The sequence below is a fragment of the Phyllostomus discolor genome, chromosome 10 (assembly GCF_004126475.2).
Source record: "Phyllostomus discolor isolate MPI-MPIP mPhyDis1 chromosome 10, mPhyDis1.pri.v3, whole genome shotgun sequence".
In the NCBI taxonomy this organism is placed as follows: Eukaryota; Metazoa; Chordata; class Mammalia; order Chiroptera; family Phyllostomidae; genus Phyllostomus; species Phyllostomus discolor.
This window is the reverse complement of record NC_040912.2, coordinates 74277166-74299582: the sequence shown is the minus strand read 5'-3', so window position 1 is coordinate 74299582 and position 22417 is coordinate 74277166. Positions and strand designations below refer to the sequence as shown.

The window sequence follows — 22417 nt, the reverse complement described above, 5'->3', positions numbered from 1 at the left end:
AAAAAAAAACATTGAGTAATTGTATATTGTATATATTTGTGGACATGGGAACTATTTTGATGTTTTATGTTCAAGTTCTACTTGAACTTTTTTGTTTTGGTGACTAATTCTTTTAAAAGTTAAACAAATGCTTAATTGTTTATTTGTGCCATTAAAAAACACATTCAGCCCTGGCTGGTGTGGCTCAATGGACTGAGTGCTGGGTTGCAAACCAAAGGGTCGCTGGTTCGATTCCCAGTCAGGGCACGTGCCTGGGTTGCAGTCCATGTCCCCAGCAAGGGGCACGTGAGAGGCAACCTCACCTTGATGTTTCCCTCTCTTTCTCCGTCCCTTCCCCTCTCTAAAAATAAATAAATAAATAAATCTTTTGAAAAAAGCCCACATACACACTCAGCCTTATCCTCTATAAAAACTAAATTCTAAATTCACAAGGTGGTGCTCTGGAGCATGGAGAAAAAACACTATGTTCCTCCTTTTCTCATCATTTCCATTTCCAATTAAGTGGTTCTTTTGTATGCATGTGTGTGTCCATGAGTGCATGTACATGTTTGAAATCACATAGTGTTATAATTTGAAGATGATGAAGAGCAAGACAGAGAGGGCAGGCTAGCCTCCCTGCCAGGCCTCACAAGTAACTTTGATGTGGCCAGTACGTTCTAAGGTTGGCCCTGATTATTGGTTCATCTAGCAAGGGACTGGGTGTGAGAAGACTGTGTCACACTAACTAGCCTCATAGATAATAGGGTATAATTACTGCAATGCTAGTTTTTAAAATTTGCAATGAGAGGGATCAGGCACACTTGCTTCTCATCTCTGTGGTTCAATGTATTTTCTCCCAGTAGGCAAATCTGCTTGGAAAACTTAATTATAATCATGAGGTTGTTAGATGAGCATTGAGTCAGCTCTCTGACCAATATCAGCTCTTATAGTGTGATACATTCATCTTTCCCACAGGAATATACAGGGTGGGGCAAAAGTAGGTTTATAGTTGTGAGTAAGCTAAACAGAGTTTATTGGTGAGTTATTTATGAATTATGTATTATTTTCTATACAAAGAACTGTAGGCCTACTTTGCCCCACCCTGTACTTGCCACTTGGACCAGATATTTTTCAATTTTTAGAGCATCCTTTCTACTGGACCAAGGTGCAGATACATGGGCAGTTTTTGCTTTCTTCTTTCTTGGTTTCTTTTCTTACAGAGTTACCATAGACTATCTCCTTTAGCACATTTTTTTCCATTAGAGGTTAATAAAATCATGCTAATGTATGTAAAATACCCTAATGCCTGGCATATCTATAAATAAATGATAACAAATATTAATTAGTGTGACTGGTATTGAGTTCAGGTCGTCTTGATACTTACAATGTCAAAGACAATCTTTTGTGCCCTTTCTATAGATGTCTGATCTATCACATATTTTACATTTTTTATTCTGTAATTCTTTTAACTCCTTAATTTATCCTTAATGTTGAGTCTGTGGGCTAATTAGGACAATTTTGGCTTTGCATGATTTAGCTACTATTTTATTTTTGAGATTTAGATTTTTATAAAATGTTAGTTTATTTGCTTCAAAATACTGCATTTTTCCACAGTTCCTCCATCTGTAATGTCAATCTAATAGAAGAGATGATCTTCAAGTTAGTGCTCAGCTCTAGAATGTATGTGTAACTTTGTATCTTACTTGAGTGAATGATGTCAGTTGTAGTCCTTTCCATCTAATCATGCTTAACTTCATTTCAGGCTCTGCCTAAATTTTTTCTCATGGAATGTAATGCTATTTAGAAAATAGCATCTGAAGCCTTAGAACAGTAGGATGGCCATGGAATCGGGAGGCGATGATTGAAAAACACAGGGGTGGACATATAATGTTGGTGAATTCATCAATCAACAATGACATTACAGACCTGACAAGTACACAGTTGTCAAAACTTTCTGTGTGAAAATGAGTACAGAAAGGAACAATTGAGATGAGTCAGTCGGTCACTCCAGCAACAGTAAGCCTTGTTGGCCTTCCCCTCTCCATGCGTGCGGGGATGACTTACTCTTTTAAGAGTGGCAAAATAGATTTGTGAAAACAGGGAAAATTGCCACAGCTTTTTCTGGTGTTTGTAAAACTACAGATCATGATGTATTTTTGAAGCTGGTGGTCTCAGAACCACTCTGAGAAGACGCTTGGATAGCAAACATTGTGGGAGTTAAGAAAATGGGTAAATCATTTCAGACTGCAGTAAGTACTAAGGGAAAGCATATCAGAATGGCTTTGGTCTGGGTCTCAAGGGATGGGCATCATTTGACTAGATGAGAGAAAGGAGAAGACCTTTTTTTGATCGGTGAAATGCCAAAAACAAAAACATTGGTTGGGGAATAATAGCGTGTGTTGGGGGTGTGGAGAGTCAAATCGTTTGGTTCCAAGGTTCTTAAATACAGTCTGTGAAAGATAATTGAGGCAGTGCTTCCGGAAGTGGGCGCTATGCCATTTCTGTTCAGTGTACGATTGGATGAAACTATTGTGCCTCTCAGTGCATCGAGCTTCATGTTTTCATGTGCTCTCTGATGCCATCAAAGAATTCCATTTTGGGATGATTTTTGGAAACTGGAAAGGGTGTCTTTTTTAAAAAAAAATCATTTACTTTTAGAAGGGAGGAGGGGGAAGAGAGGGACAGAAACAGCATTGTGTGGTAGCCTCTCGCACGCCCCCTACTGGAGACCCGGCTTGCAACCCAGACATGTGTCCTAGACTGGCAATCAAACCAGCAGCCCTTTGGTTCACAGGCCAGAGCTCAACCCACTGAGCCACACTTACCAGGGCATCAACATCTTTTAAATTCTCTCTCTCCTGTCTTTCTTTCTTTAATAAATATTCAAATGGGAGAAAAAATGATAGCACTTTGAGGGCAGATTGTACCTATGATGTTAAAGCATACATCATGGTGGTCCTGCTTGATGAGCAGATAGCCACACATCATTGTGCCTTCCTGTTTTCCATATCAGCAGCTGTCACCACCTTTCCAAGAGGTATTGCCAAGAATATGAATATTCCAAGGAACAGAATATGTTTTTCTCTACCAGACAGAAATTTGCTGACTCTCCAGAAGTCTTAATTGAATTTGAAGATAGAGGAAATAATGTGACTTTAACTTGAAAGTCTTGGAGGAAGTTAGTGTTCCAATACACAGGCTACCATAACATGACAAAGTATGCTATGGAATTCTGCTTTTGTGCTATGTACCTGTGAGTCCAGGATTTCAGCACTTGTTGCCATGGAGAAAGAAGCTGCACTTGATTATCAGAGATGATGTATTTGTTGCTGTGTCAAATGCCATATCATAGTTTCAACTCAATAAGCCAAAATTCATTGAAATTTACTACTAAGCAGTTAGAATTTTTAAATTAATCTTTTCCAGGAATTAACCATTTTTTTCATGAAAAAATGATGTGAGGGAGGCACAATCCTTTTTAAATAATTTTTTTTTTTTGCTTATGTTCAGGAAATCAGTTTCCTGGGCAGTGAAATAAAGTATACGGTATATGCATTTCTGTGCACATTTCTGGAGGACAGAGTCCATGTCTTTAATCAGAATCTCAGACTGGTTTTTAACTCCCCTGAACAGTTGAAAACCAATAATTTAGCGAGTGTGGAGATAATGGGGTGCTCAGGGTGAATTTGAGCAAAGAATTGACAAGAAATTAGAAAGCTCATCTGAAGAATATTGTGGGAAGGAAAGCTTTGGAAGGACTGCAGAGTGGTGGGTGGGGTGGTTTAGGAATTCAAGTTAGCCCCAGGGTCTGAGTTCCTTTACTCTGAGGGTAATGTTCTAGATAGAGCTTCTCAAAGGTAGGAATCTCTTTTTTTTTTCTTCTTAAACGAGCAGTATTTGAGACAATCATCACTCAAAAAATGCTGAATTAAAATGAAATCGCTGTGTGGATAAAAAGTTGAACTGTACAACACCAAACATAGATGCTCTTCCATTTTATCTGCATTTAATCCTGTTATGTTAAATCATGTGGTGATAAGGTTTTGGGAGAGATGATGCTTCATAAAAAGCTCATACAACTTCCTTTTTGTTCAGGAGCAATTGATTAACAAACTTTTAGCCTCTTGGATTTGTCCTCTTTGTAAATTTTATTTCTGATTTTTTTTTACTAAAAGTATGCATTTATACATGTTAATTTTTATCCAGTACCTTCAGAGGGAAGGAAACTTGTAGGGCGGTGTGGTTTAAGTAACATTCCAATCAACATTCTAAGCTTAGGTTTGCTCACAATTAGGTACAATCAACCTGACAACTCTGAGGTCGCTTTAGCTTAAAACATCCTTGGAACTTATAATGTACCTCCCATCAATTTAGTAACAAAGCCCTGGAACCCTGCCTCTATGTTATACCAGTATAATTTTATTTTCATCCTTATATTTTCCTGGAATAAGGTTTAGCAAAACAGACTCCCCAGATATTAATAACTTCCAGAATTTTTTAATTTGTTATGATTGGAAGACCAATATGTTAAGTATAGACTACAGTTTAATTGTAATATTTTAGTTTTGCTCCTACAAAAATCTTTCAAGTTAAAGAGAAAATTATTGAATACATTGTTAAAACATTGGTATTTAGAATATTTGTTCTAAAATACGGTATTTTTCTCTGTTTTTAGCAAAGTTTGTGTTCACAGGTCTGTGGAGATAACAAACCAAATTAGATGTTAGAAGCCTGGAAAGCATTTTTTTTTCCCCTGGAGTAGAAATGTTTAATAGAATAAAATGAGGTATAACTCACAAAAGGGAGTGGTTTTGATAAACTGTGTGATGGTTAAGGAATAAACTACTCTATAATATCGAGATTTATTTAGAACCTTTGAGGAAGATAAAGTACTTCTGTAGACCATTAATTCTTAAAATCTTTTGATGTCCACCACTTTGCTACACAATATAAAATAATTATTTTAAATTGGGAAAAAATTTGAGTGGGTACATAAGAATGTAGTAAAATTCCTTTTATTAAATTAACTTGTATTTTTATCATAAAAATAAAATATTGTATACAATTTGGGAAATAAAGGTTATTTGCATCCTCATCACCTGGAGATAACCAGTTAATATTTTGGAGTATTTTTCTCCATTACTTTATACATGTGTAGTGTGTTGTATAGACACTTAAGTATATATACACACACACACTACAAATGAGGACAAAACTGATTTTATTCCATTTGGTATACTTTCCCATATGATTATTATTTCTCAGTATTACTTTAACAGCTGGTCAGTATTCATTATAAGAAAAAGACAATCTAATGAACGAATACCTTATCATTGGTTATGGGGTCTTTCCAGTTTTTATTTAATTTTTTTTCTATTATAGATATTTCACTGAATACCCTGTATGAAAATTTTGTATTCATTCATGTTTATTATTTAAGGGAGAATTCTGAAACTAGAATTTCTGCGTCAAAGAATACTTAAAAATTTAAGGGTTTTGATACATTTTCTTAAATTGCTAAAACATGTATGTGACTTCAATTGGATGCTGTTTCCTTCTGGTCAACACAAGTTATCTCCTGTGTCAAAGTGACAGCCAGACAACCTGTTGGGTGGAAATGGCATTGTGCGAGTTCGGGTTTGCAGCTTTTTGATGAGCTGGAAGGCGCCGGCACCTAGTCCTGTTTCTAACCGGCGTATTTTTGTCTTTCTCCCTGGGGACCTCTGCCGCCCGCGGCCGAAGCCTCGGGAAGCCGTCGCCCCGCAGCGCTGCCGCCCCGCGCTCGGCTGCCCCAGGGAGCCGCTGCCCTTCCGTGGCTGCGGCCGTCACCACGCGCCAGGCTGCCGCCAGCTGCCGCCCTAAGCTCCGTGGGGGTGCTGCTCGGGAGCGCCAGCTTGCCGCCCGGGGCCTACGGAAGCCCGCACCCCCATGAGTGCCACCTCCCGGCCACCGGCGGGATGACGCCAGCACTGTGCACAGCTCGGAGTACCTCAAGCGCTTCACCGCAACTCGCCTCTATGCCCGCCCGCCCTCCAGACCCTCTGTCATCAGCGGGCTCCCCGGTGTCTGCGGATTTCACAGACCCCCTCACCCCCTGGCTTTGGTGGAACCTGGTTTACCCCTGAACTCCCCCCGCAGACCCTCAGGAGGACCATGTGCCTTAGGGCCCGGTGGGTGGGGAGGATGGTTTTTCTTGCCAGTTGTTGCTACTCACAGAGCATTACATCCTCATGCTGCCTGCCAAAATCCTGACGTCTTTGAGAATCTTGCCCCTGGACCAGAGATGTCCAACCTGTGGCCCGCGGGCCTCATGAGGCTCAGGATGGCTGTGAATGTGGCCCAACACAAAATTGTAAATTTAAAACTTTATGAGATTTTTGTGTGTGTGTGTGATTACATGTTGCAATGTATTTAATGTGTGGCCAAAAACAACTCTTCTTCCAGTGTGGCGCAGAGACGTCAAAAGGTTGGACACCTCTGTGAATACCATCCTCTTTCCCTCCACGTAATTTATGAACTACCTAGTCAGTTCCTTTCATTATTAGTTCTTCAAAGACTAGCTCCCATTTTAGTTTTTACCCTCTCAAATCCTGTCAACAGGTTACTATCCCCCACCCCTCCACCGTCTGCCAGAAGATTGTTTTCATAGTGCACAAATCCCCAGTGACTGGGGCCATCGACACAATCTGGAGCTGTGTAATGCATTACTGTGATTGAACTTGAACTCCAACATCCAGTCCCCTACTGTAACTTCATCTCCAGTGACCATTTCTTGGGAATCAGTCCTTGCTCCCACACCTCTGTACTGTCACCCCAGGGAACCCACTTCTGGGTTTGCACTGAAGTGTGCTTCTCCCAGACTATCAGCCTATTCCCAGTGCAAGACTGAGCACAGTGAGGGTATTAGTGATGGTCCATTCGTGTGAAATGCTGAATTCCTCTAATGAACAACTTTGGCGTGGCAACTCCTCAGCAGCCTGGCTGAGACTTTCTTAGAACTGTGTTGCATGCAGTCTAAGGCCCTTCTTGCCCTATCCCTGCCTCCTTTCATAGGTGTCAGACTTGCATTATGGTATGGAAGGCCTCCCTTCTGATTCCTTCCCTTTATACCCCAGTGTGATGTTCCCTCAATAAAACTCTTATAAGTTGAACCCTGTCTTGGTGTCTGCTTCTAGGGGGACCTGAGCTAACGCATTGTCAGACATTCCACTCTGATCACCATTGTCCTATCTTGGATCCCTTGTTCACTGACAGCTAATTCATTAATTTTTCCCACTATGTATCAGCCCCTTCTTGGATTCACATCCTTTCTTTCTAGCCTAGATCCCATGGTCCATCATTATAATCATCCTCCTTGAAATACAATGCTTTCAGCAATCTTGAACCTGAATTTTTTCCAATTTACTTTCCTGTAAAATCCCAATGCTGGATGAACTTTACCACTTGCCTTCCATGTGCCTGACTGGGATAAGCATTTTCTTCTAGAAAAGCACACAATGTAGCCAACCAGTTTTACTTTGAATTTGTTATCTCAAACTTCAAATTGGTGCAATTGTTCCTACTATAGTGTCAGTTTCCCACTTCTAAAACTACTATTTATACTTTTTAATCTCTCCTCAAAATTTTCTGATCCCTTCCTCCCAGTTTACTTCAAATTTCACTTGGGAAATAGAAGATACTACATTCAAACTTCCAAATCTTTCACCACAAGACCCCCGCCCCCACTCCAGGTACCTTGGTAACCATCTTCATCCTTTCTTTGACTGTGGAGGAAGTTTCAGAGATGAGTTTCTCCTCTTCAGCTCTGGATCCCATCCTCCCTTGCCTTTTCAAGAACTTTTCTCCTTAGGTTATCCCCTTTCTTCTGTATCATAAATCTGTCTCGAGTGAGTCATTTTCATCAGATTGCAGACATGCTCCAGTGTCCACCATCTTAACCAAGCATCCCCCCTTGTGTACATCTCTTCCATCAGTGATATTTCTCAGCTCGCTTTCATAATCAAATTTCTTTATGGAATTATCTTTATATATTGCTTTTATTTTCTAATCTTCTATCCACAATGTGATTTCCCCATCACCACCACTGAAAATATCATTATTAAGGTCACCAGTCACTTCCATATTACCTGCTCCAAAAGGGTATTTCCTGTCCTCACCGTGATTAGTTTTTGCTTCTTCAAATGTTTTGTCTTCATATATAAAGCATGATTCTCTCCTGATTTTCTTCCTTCACTGATCACTCCTCAGCATTAAGCTACCTATTTCCTGCCTAAATTTGAAAAGTTGAGGTTTCTCACCTTCATTTGGGACCCTCCCTTCTTTCTCTGTTCTTTCCCAGGATGATCTTACCAGTTTTTGTGGATTTAAGTATGCATTTAGGCTAATGAGTTTAAAAATTGCTCCACTTTGAACCTTTCTATAAGTTCTAGACTCAAATGTCTAATTGCTTGCTCAATATCTTCCTTTGGATGATACAGATCTCTCAAACTTAAAATGTCCACAATTTAATTCCTCATTCTCACCCCAAACTTGTTTCCCCCATTTTTTCCTTAAACAGTAAATAGCACCACCATCCAATCATTTGCTCAAGCTAGAAACCTAGGTGTCACCTTTGATACTTTTCATGACCTCTCCTACATTAAGTAGACCAGCATAATCAATCTGTTTTATGCTCAAATATATCTTTAGTCTCTCTTCTTTCCATTTTTGTGTTGTCACTCAATCCTCATCAATATTTTTTTCTTACCTGACAGCCAGTCTTTCCTGGCCTCTGCTCCTGCTCCTTGACCCAAGACCCACTTCTTGATAGAGTAGCAACAATGACCTTACTCATAAATTGAATTGAGTAAAGTGTTGCTCATAAGATAAAATTTGAACTCCTTATGTGGCTCATAGAGTCCTGCGTAATCTGACCCTTCCCTATATCTTGAATCCCATATATGCTGCTTTGTTTATTGCCCATGATGCAGCCACACTGCTTCCTTCCTCCAGCATGCCCAGACGGTTCCTGAACCTCACAGGCTTAGTAAATGCTGTATCTCTGCTTAAGCTTCTCTCCTTGGCTATCATCTTCCCCATCACAACCTTGTCTTTTAGATAACAGTTTAAATACAACATCTTAAGAAAGGCCTGCCTAGAGCATTGATTGAAAGTAGCCTCTGACCTCCCATTTACTATCTCAGTTCTTTACTTGGATTCCTTATCTCAATTTGTAACTTTATTTATTTGTTTATTTACTCTGTGTGTGTGTGTGTGTGTGTGTGTTAAGAGACCTTGTCTGGATGTCTAGATTCTTCAAGTTTGTATTCCCAGCCCTTAGAACAATATTGGTACATGTTAGGTGCACAATAAATATCTGTTGAAGGAATGAACAAACAATCTGCTAATTTTTCTTTTGGGAGTTCACTTTTTATTGATTTGTAAGAGCTCTTTATATATTACAACCACTACCCATTTGTTTATTCTGTATGCTGTAGACATTTCCCCCTTGCCATATATGTATCAATTTAATTCATGATGTCTTTGATATACAGAAATATTACATTTTTCATTTAGATAAATTTATCTTTTATGATTTCTGTTTTTTGGTGATATGTTTTAAAACACCTTCTCCATCTCAATGTTAAATAAATCTTTGTCTATGTTTTCTTTAAATTTTTTTAGATTTAAATCTTTACTCCAAATAAAATTTATTTTTGATATAGATGCGATTAAGACTCTAAATATTTATTTAGCTGATACATCATTTATTGAAAACTCTTCCACTGTTTTGAAAATTCCATGTTTATCAAATATTAAATTCTTACATATACTTGGAGTGTCTCTGGATTTTATTTGTGTGTTTGTTCATTTTTTGGTATCTTTCCCTATTCCTGAAACTTGCTGTCATTTTACAATGTCATTTTAAAATTAGCTTTATTGTGTGATTATCTTTTTAATGGAGTAAACATTGTTCTTTTTCAAATTATATTCAGCTATATTTGTACATTTCTTTTTCAAGATAAACTTTAATTATATTTTGGTCAGATTTCAAAAGAAATTCTACTAGCATTTTGTTTAGAATTGCTTTAATGTTATAGATTAGTTGAGGTAGAATTGCAATCTTTGTGATATTAATTTTTCCATTCAGGAACTCTTCACATGTCAAGGTAATTGAAGGTTTTCTTACATATTCCTCAGTAATTTTGTAGATCTGCATATTTCTTATTAATAATATTAATAGGTGTTTCATATCTTTGTTGAAGTTATTTTCTCATTATGTTTTATAACCAGTTGTTCCTTGCCAGGTCAACCTACTGATTTTTGTATTTGGCAACTTCTCTGAACTCTTTCTTTAATCCTCCTGGTTGATTCTCTTCTAAGTAGACAATCATCTGAGGTGTAATTAATGATAATTTTCTCTCTTTACAATATTTATATCTCATATATTAAATAAATGATGGTATTAATGTTATATTCCTGACCTTTTTAGGAATGCCATTAATATTTCATTAGCTTCTAATGTTAGCTGTTGGACTAAAATAGAAGTCTTTATCAGATGAAGAAAGTTGTTTCCTGGTTCAAGTATCCTAAGCATTTTATTGAAAGTTGTTATTGAATTATATTAAACATATTCTGGGATACTAGAAGTTACCATGTGGTTTTACTCCCTTGACCTATTATTACAATAAATTATTTAAATAAATTTTTCAATATTGGATTATTTCTGCATGAAATGTATCCTGTTTCATTACCATAGGTTTTTTCCTCTTTCAGTATAATAATATTGAATTCAACTTTTTACATTTTACTTAGGATAATTGTATTTATACACACATATAAAATTGGACTACAGTTTTATATTTTTAAATTCTATTTTTATGAAATTTCAAAAATGTCCTATCTTCTAGATTAGTATAGAGTATAGGAATTGCCTATTCTTTGAAGGTTTGGAGGAACTCACCTATAGCACCGCTTAGGACCCAGGGTGTTTTTAGGGGTGAGTAGAAGTTAAATCTCTGAAAACAAAGTTTTCTTCTGTGGTTTTTGCGTAGACAGGTTAATTACTAATTCTTGAGTATAAATTTAAAAAATGATAATTTAAAAGAAAATCATGCATTTTCACAGACTTTTAAAGTTTATTAGTAGACTCCTATAGTAATGAAAACATTTTTTCTATATTTGTAGTTATAACTTCTTTCTCATTTCTAATCTTTTTTGTTGCATTTTTTCTTTATTAGACTTGCTAGTCTTTTAAAGGAACTAATAGTTAGCTATTTTATAAATTATATTTTTCTATTTTCAACATTATTAATATAACTTTTACTCTATTAATTCCTTCTTTATCCCTTCCTTAAGTTTATTTTATTATTTCCTGAATGTCTCCTTGTAATTGATGACTTAGTTCATTCATTTTTATTTCTTATTCAATAACAGGACACATAAAGCTGTAAGTTTACCTCTGAGCACAACTTTGCATCTCAAAAGTTTTGATATGTAGTCTCTTAATTGTTGCTATTTTAAAACATCAGATTATAATTGCTATTTTTATTTCATTTTTTATTGGTTTTATTTAGGATAGCATTGTGAGGTTTTGTTATTGTTAATCCTATTCACTTTTTAATAAAGGATAAATTTATTAATATTTATGTTGCTATTTTAATAAAAAGCTAATTGCATTTAGAAAAAGTGAAGTTATCTTGAAGTGGTCTTGTCTGAAGTTATATGCAAACAGTACCTAGAGTTCCTCTGCATATAAGAGCCAACCAGTTGTGCCAACAAGTGGTAATGTGCTGATTACTGACGACAGGGATTTGGTGTACTCCTAGTATCACAAATTTACTGGTATTGTGATTTCTGTATGATGTCCAAGTACTCATGTAAAAAACAAGGAAGAGCGTTAAAAATATTCATTGCATCAAAGGTCCTCAGGTATATAGAATTAAATGATCACCTAATAATTAGAAAAACTCATTACCAAAGTTTATGAACTCAAGAACTATTTGAAAATTGTGAACATGTATTTTGTCACAAAATTTTGGCATTAGAACAGGTTTTCTTTTAGACTTGACAAAGGTAGTTTTAAAAATATTTAATTTTATAACTACAAATGTAATTCATGTACATAAAGAAAATAAAAATTACTTATTACTCTATAATGCAGAAAAATGCTAACATTTTATTGTATTTCCTTCTAAAACTATTTCTGTGCAATGCTCTTTCTTTTTTATAGAATTGGGCTCACCTTCTTTTGCACCATTGTTTTGTTTTGTCACTGATTATTTGTAAGCATTTCCTTGTTACATAAGGAAGTAGAGATGTTTGGGCATTGATTTATTTCAGTATTAGTAGCATTGGTATTGGGCTCTTTCTGCCATGGTTTCTATGCCCAGACTGCTTGCCCTTCAAGCCTGGCCTTGAAAACTCCCCTGATAATCATCCATTTAATTCCTTTGTTCCTCAAAGTAGCTCTAAGTAGTTTCTGTCACACTCAACTCCAACTGAAAGAGTAATTATGTCTTATTTGATAGAATTTTCAGAATTCTTGTGCCAAGAGATGTACTATGCATGTATGTGCAGGTACATGTCCCCTTTATATGTGTTTGGGAAATATCACCTATTATATTTGCCTTTTTGGAGGGCCATAGAACACATTCTTTTATTAAAGACTCTGAGAAGTTCTGCATTAAAGAAAAAAAGTTTGCCTTAAAAATATTTGTTTTAGGGCCAGTCTATGGAGTGGAGGAGCAAACAACCAACACACCTCAGCATATGTGAAAATAGGGGACCAAGGATTGTGGCGGAACCGAAAAACCAGTCGGTGAGAAGAGTGCTGCAATATGGTAGGGTCCCCGGGACCAGCACGGGGTTGGGGGGCTGCAGCCCCAGGCCCAGAGCCAGTTGCAGGGTTTGCCACAGAGTCCTTGGGAGAGAGCCGGGACAACTGCTCCCTCCCCAGCCAAACAGGGTCTGAGTGGCACTGAGAGGAACCTAGTTGCTAGCAAACACACAAGGACTGTGAGCACCCTTGGAGTCTGTGGACACCGGTGGGGTTGGGTCGCACAATGGGCCCTGACCCCCACGGTCACCAGTTTGGCTGGAGAGTTGGGCTGCGGAGAAGCCAGGCCATGGTGTGGAGCGGCAGGCTTGAATAGGAGGAATTTCTCAAGAGGAAGAAGTGAAAAGACAGACACTGTGTGGGGAATTCTCCTACAGCAATCACCGGCCACCCTGCCACCCAGATGGGCAGCGATCCCGAGTTTGCACAGAGGGTTGTGCTTGTGTGGAGGACCCTGCGCACCCCCATAGTGCTGGGAAGGGTGAGGCGGTTGGCTGACGGCACGCGCATGGGAGCACTCCAGTCCACAGCAGTAACCCTGCAGAAAGACCTAATTCCCACACCCAGGATGCAGGACCCAGAAGCCACCATAGCACCCCAGACAGTGCGCTCCGCTGACTGAGTCCCGATTCTGAAGGAAGAAAAGCCATACCAATCACCCCTCAGTCTGCTGCAGCCAGCAAGACCAGAAAAACCGGTGTGCAGGGTGTGGCCACTTTGAAATCAAGAGACTTTTTAATTTTATTCCATTTTTTAAACAATTCTTAATTTTTTAATTTTTATTATTTTTATTCTCTTTTAATTTCTTTTCCCCTCTTTCCTGTTTTATTCCTTCCCCCTTTCTTTTCTCCAATTTTATCTCTTCTTCCTTCATCTGCCTTTTTTATTTTTATTTTTTAAATACCTACAAGTGAGACAAAAACCTGGATCTGTGAAAAGACCAGAGTTGAACCCAAAGAAGGGGAATCACAACAGCTGTGACAGTGAGACAAATTTCACTCTGCTATTAGAGAACCTGCAAGTTATTGCATATTTGGATTATTATTATTTTTCTATTATTCTTACATCTTTTTTTAAATAGTATTTTTGTATTCCTCTTTTTTCTGTGTAGTCTGCTTTGCTAGGCTGGTATATTGTATCACCTGACAGGTTTCCCCTGATATCTCTTTTATAGTGTATTGCTAATGTACTGTCCTTCACCTCACCTGTGTCTCATTAGCACACTACTCAAGGTTCTATACTCCCTATTCTTGTTATCTAGATTTCATAGATTCTGTCATATGATTGTTGCTCTAATATTATTGTAAATAATTGCTGTTCAATGCAATTGTAAATACTTCACAACACCCCTCCCAGATCTTAGCCCACTTCAAAATTTCCTGAACTCTATTACTGTAGTGGTTAACTCTATTCTCTCACACACAACATCTATTTACTATCCTTTACTCTCACCTTATCTCAGAATCTGACCTCCCACAACCTCACTGCTTTCTAGATCCCACTCACAACTCTTCCCTCCACAACAAGATTCTTATCTTCTTTCCATCTTTTCTAAAAATCAGCTAGCTGGGTGGAAAATCACAGTTAATACTATACATAGCCAAAGGATCTCCAATCTCTTCTCTTCTGGCTGCTACTGTAAATATCATAGAATACTCTCTTGCTGTCTTAAACCATTTTGCCTTCCCCCTCCAACAGATCACGAAAAAGTGTAGGTGGAAGCAGTGAACACCAGGATACCCATTAAAAGAGGAAACCCAATAACAAAGGAACCACTAACAGATAACAACAGAAGAAGGTGAAGGAGGGAATGGAAACCACACAAACTTCAATCTAGTACCTATCTGGAAATACAACTAAACAGTAGAGACAGTACCCAGTACAAACAACTGAACAGGAGCAAGAGAGAATCCTCAAAACCTTCTACACATGGAAGAACTAGCTTCAAAAAAACCTGCCTTCACCAGCACAACAAAATACAAGAGGTGGTGGACAGAGTGACCCTCATTTAACCAGCTGGTGGGAAGGAACCACCAAAGAAAGACCCAACAACAATCAAAACCCAAAGACAAACACAGAACCAACTTAAATGACAGCCTAAGACCAGTGAGCTCGGGAGATCAAGGAAACTGCACCACTGAGTCTCACAGGTATTCTACCACAGAAGTTCACACCACAAACCCAGGGAGCCAGAACAGATCAATTTAAGAAGATGATGCTAACAAGAAGAGTCCCACAAACAATGGGAAGACAAAGAAACAATCCCCAAATGAAAGGAAAGGAGGAACCCTCATAAAGAATGTTAAATGAAATAGAGGCAACTCAACTATCAGATATTGAGTTCAAAGCAATGGTTATCAGGAAGCTCAATGAGCTCACAATGAGCTACCAGAAACTACAGGGAAGCTACAGTGAGCTCACTGCAAACTATATCAACATGAAAAAGGAAATAGAAACTATCAACAAGGGCCAAGAGGAAATGAAGAATAAAATTTCTGAACTGAAGAACACAGTAGAAGGAAGGAAAAGCAGAACTGATGAAGCAGAAGATTGGATCAGCGAGCTAGAGGACAAAGTAGAAGAAATCACCCAGAAGGAGCAACAAAAGGAAAAGAGGCTCAAAAAGAATGAAGAAGAATTAAGAGAAATGCAAGACAATATGAAATGTAATAATATCTGTATAATAGGGATATCAGAAGGAGAAGAGGAAAAGAAAGGGATAGAAAACCTATTTGAAAAAGTAATTATGGAAAACTTCCCTAATCTGATGAAAGAAAAAGTCACACAAATCCAGGAAACACAGAGAATTCCAATCAAGAGGAACCAGAAGAGGGTCACTGCAAGACATATCATAACTAAAATGGCAAAATACCAAGACAAAGAGAGAATCTTAAAAAGCAGCAAGGGAGAAACAGGAAGTAACATACAAGGGAGCCCCAATAAGGTTAGCAGCTGACTTCACAATGGAAACACTCCAAGCCAGAAGAGAATGGCAAAAAATATTCCAAGTAATGAGAACTAGAGGTCTCCAGCTAAGGCTACTTTACCCAGCAAGGCTCTCAATCAAGATAGAAGGCCAAATAAGAAGCTTCCCAGATAAAAGAAGTCTAAAAGAATACACCTCCACCAAACCAGCTCTGCAAGAGATGCTAAAGGGCCTGCTTTAAGGAAAAGAAGGAAAAGACAGAGAGATGAACACAGGTATGAAAATGGCACTGAATAAGTACCTATCAGTAATAACCTTAAACGTAAATGGATTAAATGCTCCAATCAAAAGACATAGAATAGCTGAATGGATAAGAAAGCATGGCTCACACATATGTTGCCTACAAGAGACCCACCTCAGGACAAAAGATATACACAAGCTAAAGGTGAAGGGCTAAAAACAAATTTTCCAAGCAAATGGACAGGAAAAAAAAGCCAGGGTAGCAATACTCATATCAGACAAAATAGACTTCCAAAAAGGGCCATAAAAAGAGACCCAGAAGGTCACTTCATAATACTCAAGGGAAGAATACACCAAGAAGACTTAAACATTGTAAATATATATGCATCCAACATAGGAGCACGCAAATACATAAAGAAAAGCTTAGAGGACTTCAAGAAAGATATTGACAGCAACACAATTATAGTAGGGGATTTTAACACCCCACTATCAAAAATGGACAGATCTTCCAAACAAAATATCAACAAAGATATTGTGGCATTGAATAATGCCATAGAAGAAATGGACTTAACTGATATATAGAGAGTCCTTCATCCCAAAGAAGCACAATACACATTCTTTTCAATCGCACATGGAATATTTTCAAAGATAGACCACATGATAGGACACAAAGCAAGCCTCAACAAATTCAAGAACATTGAAATTATACCAAACATTTTCTCTGACCGCTAAGGACCAAAACTAGAAACCAACCCCAAGGGAAGAAACCCCAAGCACTCAAAATCATGGAGATTGAATAGCATACTATTAAATAATGAATGGGTCAAGAATGAAATAGAGGAAGAAATAAAAAAGTTTCTGGAAACAAATGAAAATGAACTCACAACAACCCAAAACTTATGGGACACAGCCAAGGCAGTCCTGAGAGGGAAGTTCATAGCGATACAGGCCTACCTAAAAAAGATAGAAACATTTCAAACAAACAACCTAACCCTACGTCTTCAAGAACTCGAGTAACAACAACAAAGACAGCCCAGAGCAAGCAAAAGGAAGGAAATAACCAAGATCGGAGCAGAATTAAATGACATAGAGACTAAAAGCACAATTCTAAGGATCAATGAATTTAGGAGCTGGTTCTTTGAAAAGATAAACAAAATCGACAAGCCTTTAAGCAGGCTCATCAAGAAAAAAAGAGAGAGGATCCAAATGAACACAATCAGAAATGAAAGAGGAGAGATTACAATTGACACCACAGAAATCAAAGGATTGTAAGAAATTACTATGAAGAACTGTATGCCAAGAAATTTGAAACCTAGGTGATATGGACAAATTTCTAGAAAAATATAATCTTCCAAAACTCAATAAAAAAGAAGCAGAAAGCCTGAACAGACCAATAACAGCAGATGAAATTGAAGCAGTGATAAAAAAACTCCTGACACACAAAAGTCCAGGTCCAGGTGGTTTCACTGGAGAATTCTACAAAGCATTTAAGAAAGAGCTAACCCCTATCCTCCACAGGCTATTCCAAAAATTCCAGAATGATGGAAGACTCCCAAATTCTTTTTATGAAGCCAGCATCATCCTAATCCCCAAACCAGATAAAGACACAACAAAGAAAGAAAAGTTCAGGCCAATATCACTGATGAACATAGACACTAAAATCCTCAACAAAATATTGGCAAACCGCATCCAACAATACATTAAAAAGATCATACACCATGACCAAGTGGGATTCATCCCAGGGATGCAAGGATGGTACAATATTCACAAATCAGTACATGTAATATATCACATAAACAAAAGCAAAGATGAAAATCACATGATCATATCAATAGATGTGGAAAAAGCATTTGATAAGGTACAGCACCCATTTATGATGAAAACACTCAGCAAAGTAGGAATAGAGGGAGCATTCCTCAACATAATGAAGGCCATATATGAGAGACCTACAGCCAACATCATACTCAATGGGCAAAAACTAAAATCTTTTTCACTAAGATCAGGAGCAAGACAAGGTTGTCCATTTTCACCATTTTTATTCAATATAGTATTGGAAGTTTTAGCCACAGTGATCAGACAAGAAAAGGAAACAAAAGGCATCCAAATCAGGAAGGAGGAAACAAAACTGTCACTGTTTGTAGATGACATGATAGTGTACGTAGAAAATCCTATAGACTCTACCAAAAAACTGCTTGACCTAATGAACAAATTTGGCAAAACATCAGGATACAAAGTCAATATCCAGAAATCAAAGGCATTTTTGTATACCAACAATGAAACAACAGAAGCAGAAATCAAGAAAAAAATCCCATTTGATATAGCAAAAAGAAAAATAAAATATCTAGGAATAAATCTAACCAAGGAAGTAAAATACCTGTATACAGAAAACTACACAACACTGAAGAAAGAAATTAAGGAAGACACAAACAAATGGAAACATATACCGTGTTCATGGATTGGAAGAATTAACATTATCAAAATGTCCATACTACGCAAAGCAATTTACAGATTCAGTGCAATACCTATTAAAGTACCAATGGCATATTTCACAGACATAGAACAAGCATTTCAAAAATTTATATGGAACCATAAATGACCCTGAACAGCTGCTGCAATTTTGAGAAAGAAAAGCAAAGCAGGAGGGATCACAATACCTGATATCAAACTGTATTACAAGGCCACTGTAATCAAAACAGCTTGGTACTGGCATAAGAACAGACATATGGACCAATGGAACAGAAAAGAGAGCCCAGAAATAAGCCCCAGTCTCTACGGCCAATTAATATTTGACAAAGGGGGCAGCAACATAAAAAGGAGTAAAAACAGTTTCTTCAACAAATGGTGTTGGGAGAACTGGACAGCTACGTGCAAAAAAATGAAACTCGAGCACCAACTTATATCATACACAAAAATAAATTCAAGGTGGATAAAAGACTTAAATATAAGCTATGTCACCATTAAAGTCCTAGAGGAGAACATATACAGGAAAATCTCAGATATTTCATGCAGAAACTTTTTACTGACATGTGCCCCAGAGCAAGGGACATAAAGGAAAGAATAAACAAATGGGATCTCATCAAAATAAAAAGCTTCTGCACAGCTAAAGAAAACAGTATTAAAATAAAAAGAGAACCAACTGTATGGGAAAACATATTTGCCAATGATACCTCAGACAAGGGTTTAATCTTCAAAATATATAAAGAACTTACATGACTCCACTCTAAGAAGACAAACAACCCAATTAAAAAATGGGCAAAGGGCTTGAACAGACACTTTAAACAAGCAAAATAAAACCCAAGACACTGAAATAAAGAACAGACTGACAGAGTTCAGAGAGGAGAGAAGAGGGAATTTCAGGGGAAAAGGGGAAGGGTTTACAGGAAGAAGTATAAAGGACACATGGATAAAAACTAGGGGTGTGTGGAAATGGGAGAGAGGAGGGGAGGGCTGGGTGGGTGGGTTGGGATGGGAGTAAAAGATAGAAAATTGTACTGCAACAACAATTAAAATAAAAAATATTAAAAAATACAAAATACATAGACTCCCACTTTGTCACAAGACAGTGCCCTTGGTTATCGGGAAGCTACTGTGCTTGCAGAGAATAAAAACAAAATATCTGTTTTAAATATTTCATTATTATAAAACTTTAGGAAACATTGATTTTATTTATTAATTTAGTAATATCCTGATGGCCCTTTTGCTTGACTTCCATACTTCAGTGTTATGTCATTGAATTGGTATTGATGTTGTAACTTTCAATTGATTTGACATGTAGAGTAGATTGATTTTCTGGTGCCTACTGTGCACTGAGAAGTTAGCCCCAGCATGGCCTGAGGCTTTGATCACAGCACTCCTCTCAGACCCAGTCAAGAGAGGCCCTTGCTTTGGGTCCCATGCTGTACAGGGTTTGCTCTGGCCCTCCTTTGGTCACTCTTGCTCTGCCAGGATAAAGGGACTGGGGAGCCTGCTACCCAGAATTCTCAGTCTAAACAGCTTTGCTTTTGGAGCCCCTTAGGTGCATTTATTGTGCCATCAGTTGAGCACTCCTAGGCCCTGAGGGTGGCCAAAGGATGGCTACTGGCAGGGCTGTGGACAGGCTTCATCCCTTTTCCCAGCTCAGTGCTCCTAAGCTTCTCCTAGCTTGCCCAGCCTTTGGGGTTGGAGCACGATGTAGGAGGAGGGTAAGGGGACCTAGAAAGTTCTTAATGAACTAATAGTGTTCAAAGTTGGTGTGAAAGTCACTGGCCTGGAAGGTGTTTAAAGTGAATTTTGGTTCCTTGGATATTCCTGGGGGGGTCTTTCACCTGGAATCCCTTTCTGTGAGTGATGCACTCTCCACTAGCTCAGAGTTTCTTGAAAAACCATCCATGGTGAAGAGCCAGGTTTGTTTGTGTGTTCATTAAAGAAAGAGGAGAAAGCAATAATTTTCAGTGTTTTCCAATGTACCATGGACCAATTGGTAGTTTTGAAAATATACAATACAAATGAAGTTCTAGTAAAATGAAATAAAAAAGACACAAAAGAAAACACCTTATAAATGATCATATTCTACAGACATAAAATTATTCTGTCAAACTTTGATAACATTTTTTAAAAGCTTACTTTTGGTTCAACATCATAGACATGTAGCAAACAGTCTGTGGACCAGAGCCAGTCCTCAGACTGAAGAGCACTGATCTAGCTCATTGCTTGCTCTTTCCCCAGTGCCTGGTGAGGGCTACTCAGCTAAGCTCCTCTGAGGCCTGTCTGCTGCTCACACTGCCTGAATATCCCTTCTCTCTCACTCACATGGCCCACATCAGCTGCTCAGTGGAAAACACTATGGCATCTTTTGCTCTGACATAGTCTTGGAGCACTGATTGATTGCCCAGTGGGGCTGCCTCTCTGGCTCACCTTGCCCCTGCTAACCAACAGGTACTCCTCAGGTGCTTTTGGCAGAATGATGAGCCCTCCCCCCCGAAATATGTTCACACCTAATCCCTGGAACCTGTGACTGTGTTACTTTACGTGGCAAAAAGGACTGTGGAAAAGGGATCTTAAAATGGGGAGATGATCTTGGATCCTCTGGGTGGACCCAGTGTAGTCATAGAGGTCCTTATCAGTGAAAGAGGCAGGAGAACAGAGAAGATGTGATGACAGAAGCAGAAGTTGGGCTGATGCTCCAAAGAATGTGGACTGCCTCTAGAAGCTGGAGAAGACAAGGAAGTTGATCCTTCTCTGAAGCATCCAGAAGGAATGCAGCCCTGTTGACACCTAGAATTTAGCTTACTGAGACTTCTGATCTCCAGAATGGTAAGATAATAAATTTGCATTGTTTTAAGCCACTAATTTGTTACAGCAACAACGGGAAACTAATGCAAGTAAGGGTCAGACCCTGGCTCACTGTAGCTCCACGTTTGTAGGGGCAAATGCTAACTGGGTTGCCTCTTTAAAGCCCCTCTACTTAGACTTGTCATAAATCAAATTTGTTTCTTTTTTAAAAAAATCCTCACCAGGGAATGTTTTTTACTGATGAAAGACACACACACACACACACACAAACACACACACACGATGTGCGTGGGTCACCGGCCAGCAGTGATCACGGAACACTGTGGATGGCTCGTCGAAAAACACGCAAGAAAAAACATGCACAGAGACAAACTAGTTTCTGTGGGGAAGTAGGGACGAAATGGCCCCCCCCCCCAGTGGGGAGCATGCCGATTTACCATCCATACCTGCTTTTATTGGGCTCATTTTGCATAATAATTCAGGTAAAGTACAGTACTTATTAGGGGGAAGTAAGGAACCATAGAAAACAAGGAAGTCTGAGGGCCTATTTTGAGTCAGGGTAAAAGAGCTGTAAGACTTTGAGGAACAAACTAACTTCCTCCTTGGACCCCTCTCATTCAACTGAGAGCATTCTAAACAAGGCAGGTTTCACAGGATCTTACATATTCTTTCTTAGGCCTGATCACCCGGGTAATCCGCCCTTTTCAGCACAGAGCTGCACCACCCTGTCATTGTTTCAGGCTAGGGTGGAGCACGGGAACTAAGGCAACCAAGAGATAAGGAGATTTTCTCCCAGACGATGAGAACTCAGGCTATGTCAAAGCCGAGGAGTGAGGGTCCATTACCCCCTTTTGCTGCAGCCCCCAAAGTCCTTCCTTTGGGGGGCCTCCCAAAGTGATCGTGCCTGTCTTAAGTCATTCCCCCCTTGGGGAATCTTACCCATCTTTGGCTAACCGAGCAAGCTTTTTGGGGTTCAGTTATGAATAAAGCAGCAGAAGCAGCATTCCTGCCAGGGAGAAAAGCTTTTGTCTCCTTGCTGGCTGACAGTTCCAAGGGCGTTCCCTTAGCCCTAGCCTAGGCGGGGGTTTCAGCTTCTGATACCAGTCAGGGTGGTTCCCAACACACACACACACACACACACACACACACACACACCCCACTTGTTTGCCCCCTGTACATGCCCT

The 22417-nt window shown here is 38.7% G+C and overlaps 1 protein-coding gene across 1 annotated transcript in view; it reads left to right on the top strand.

Annotated features, from left to right (window-relative positions):
- The window catches only part of ZNF800 (zinc finger protein 800), a 47348-nt gene extending 41248 nt beyond the window's left edge, over positions 1-6100 (top strand). Inside the window, 1 exon segment of the mRNA XM_028525156.2 lies at positions 5722-6100. Within this exon segment, the coding sequence (XP_028380957.2) occupies positions 5722-5911 (190 nt within the window). The 3' untranslated portion in view covers positions 5912-6100.
- The last annotated feature ends 16317 nt before the right edge of the window (positions 6101-22417 follow it).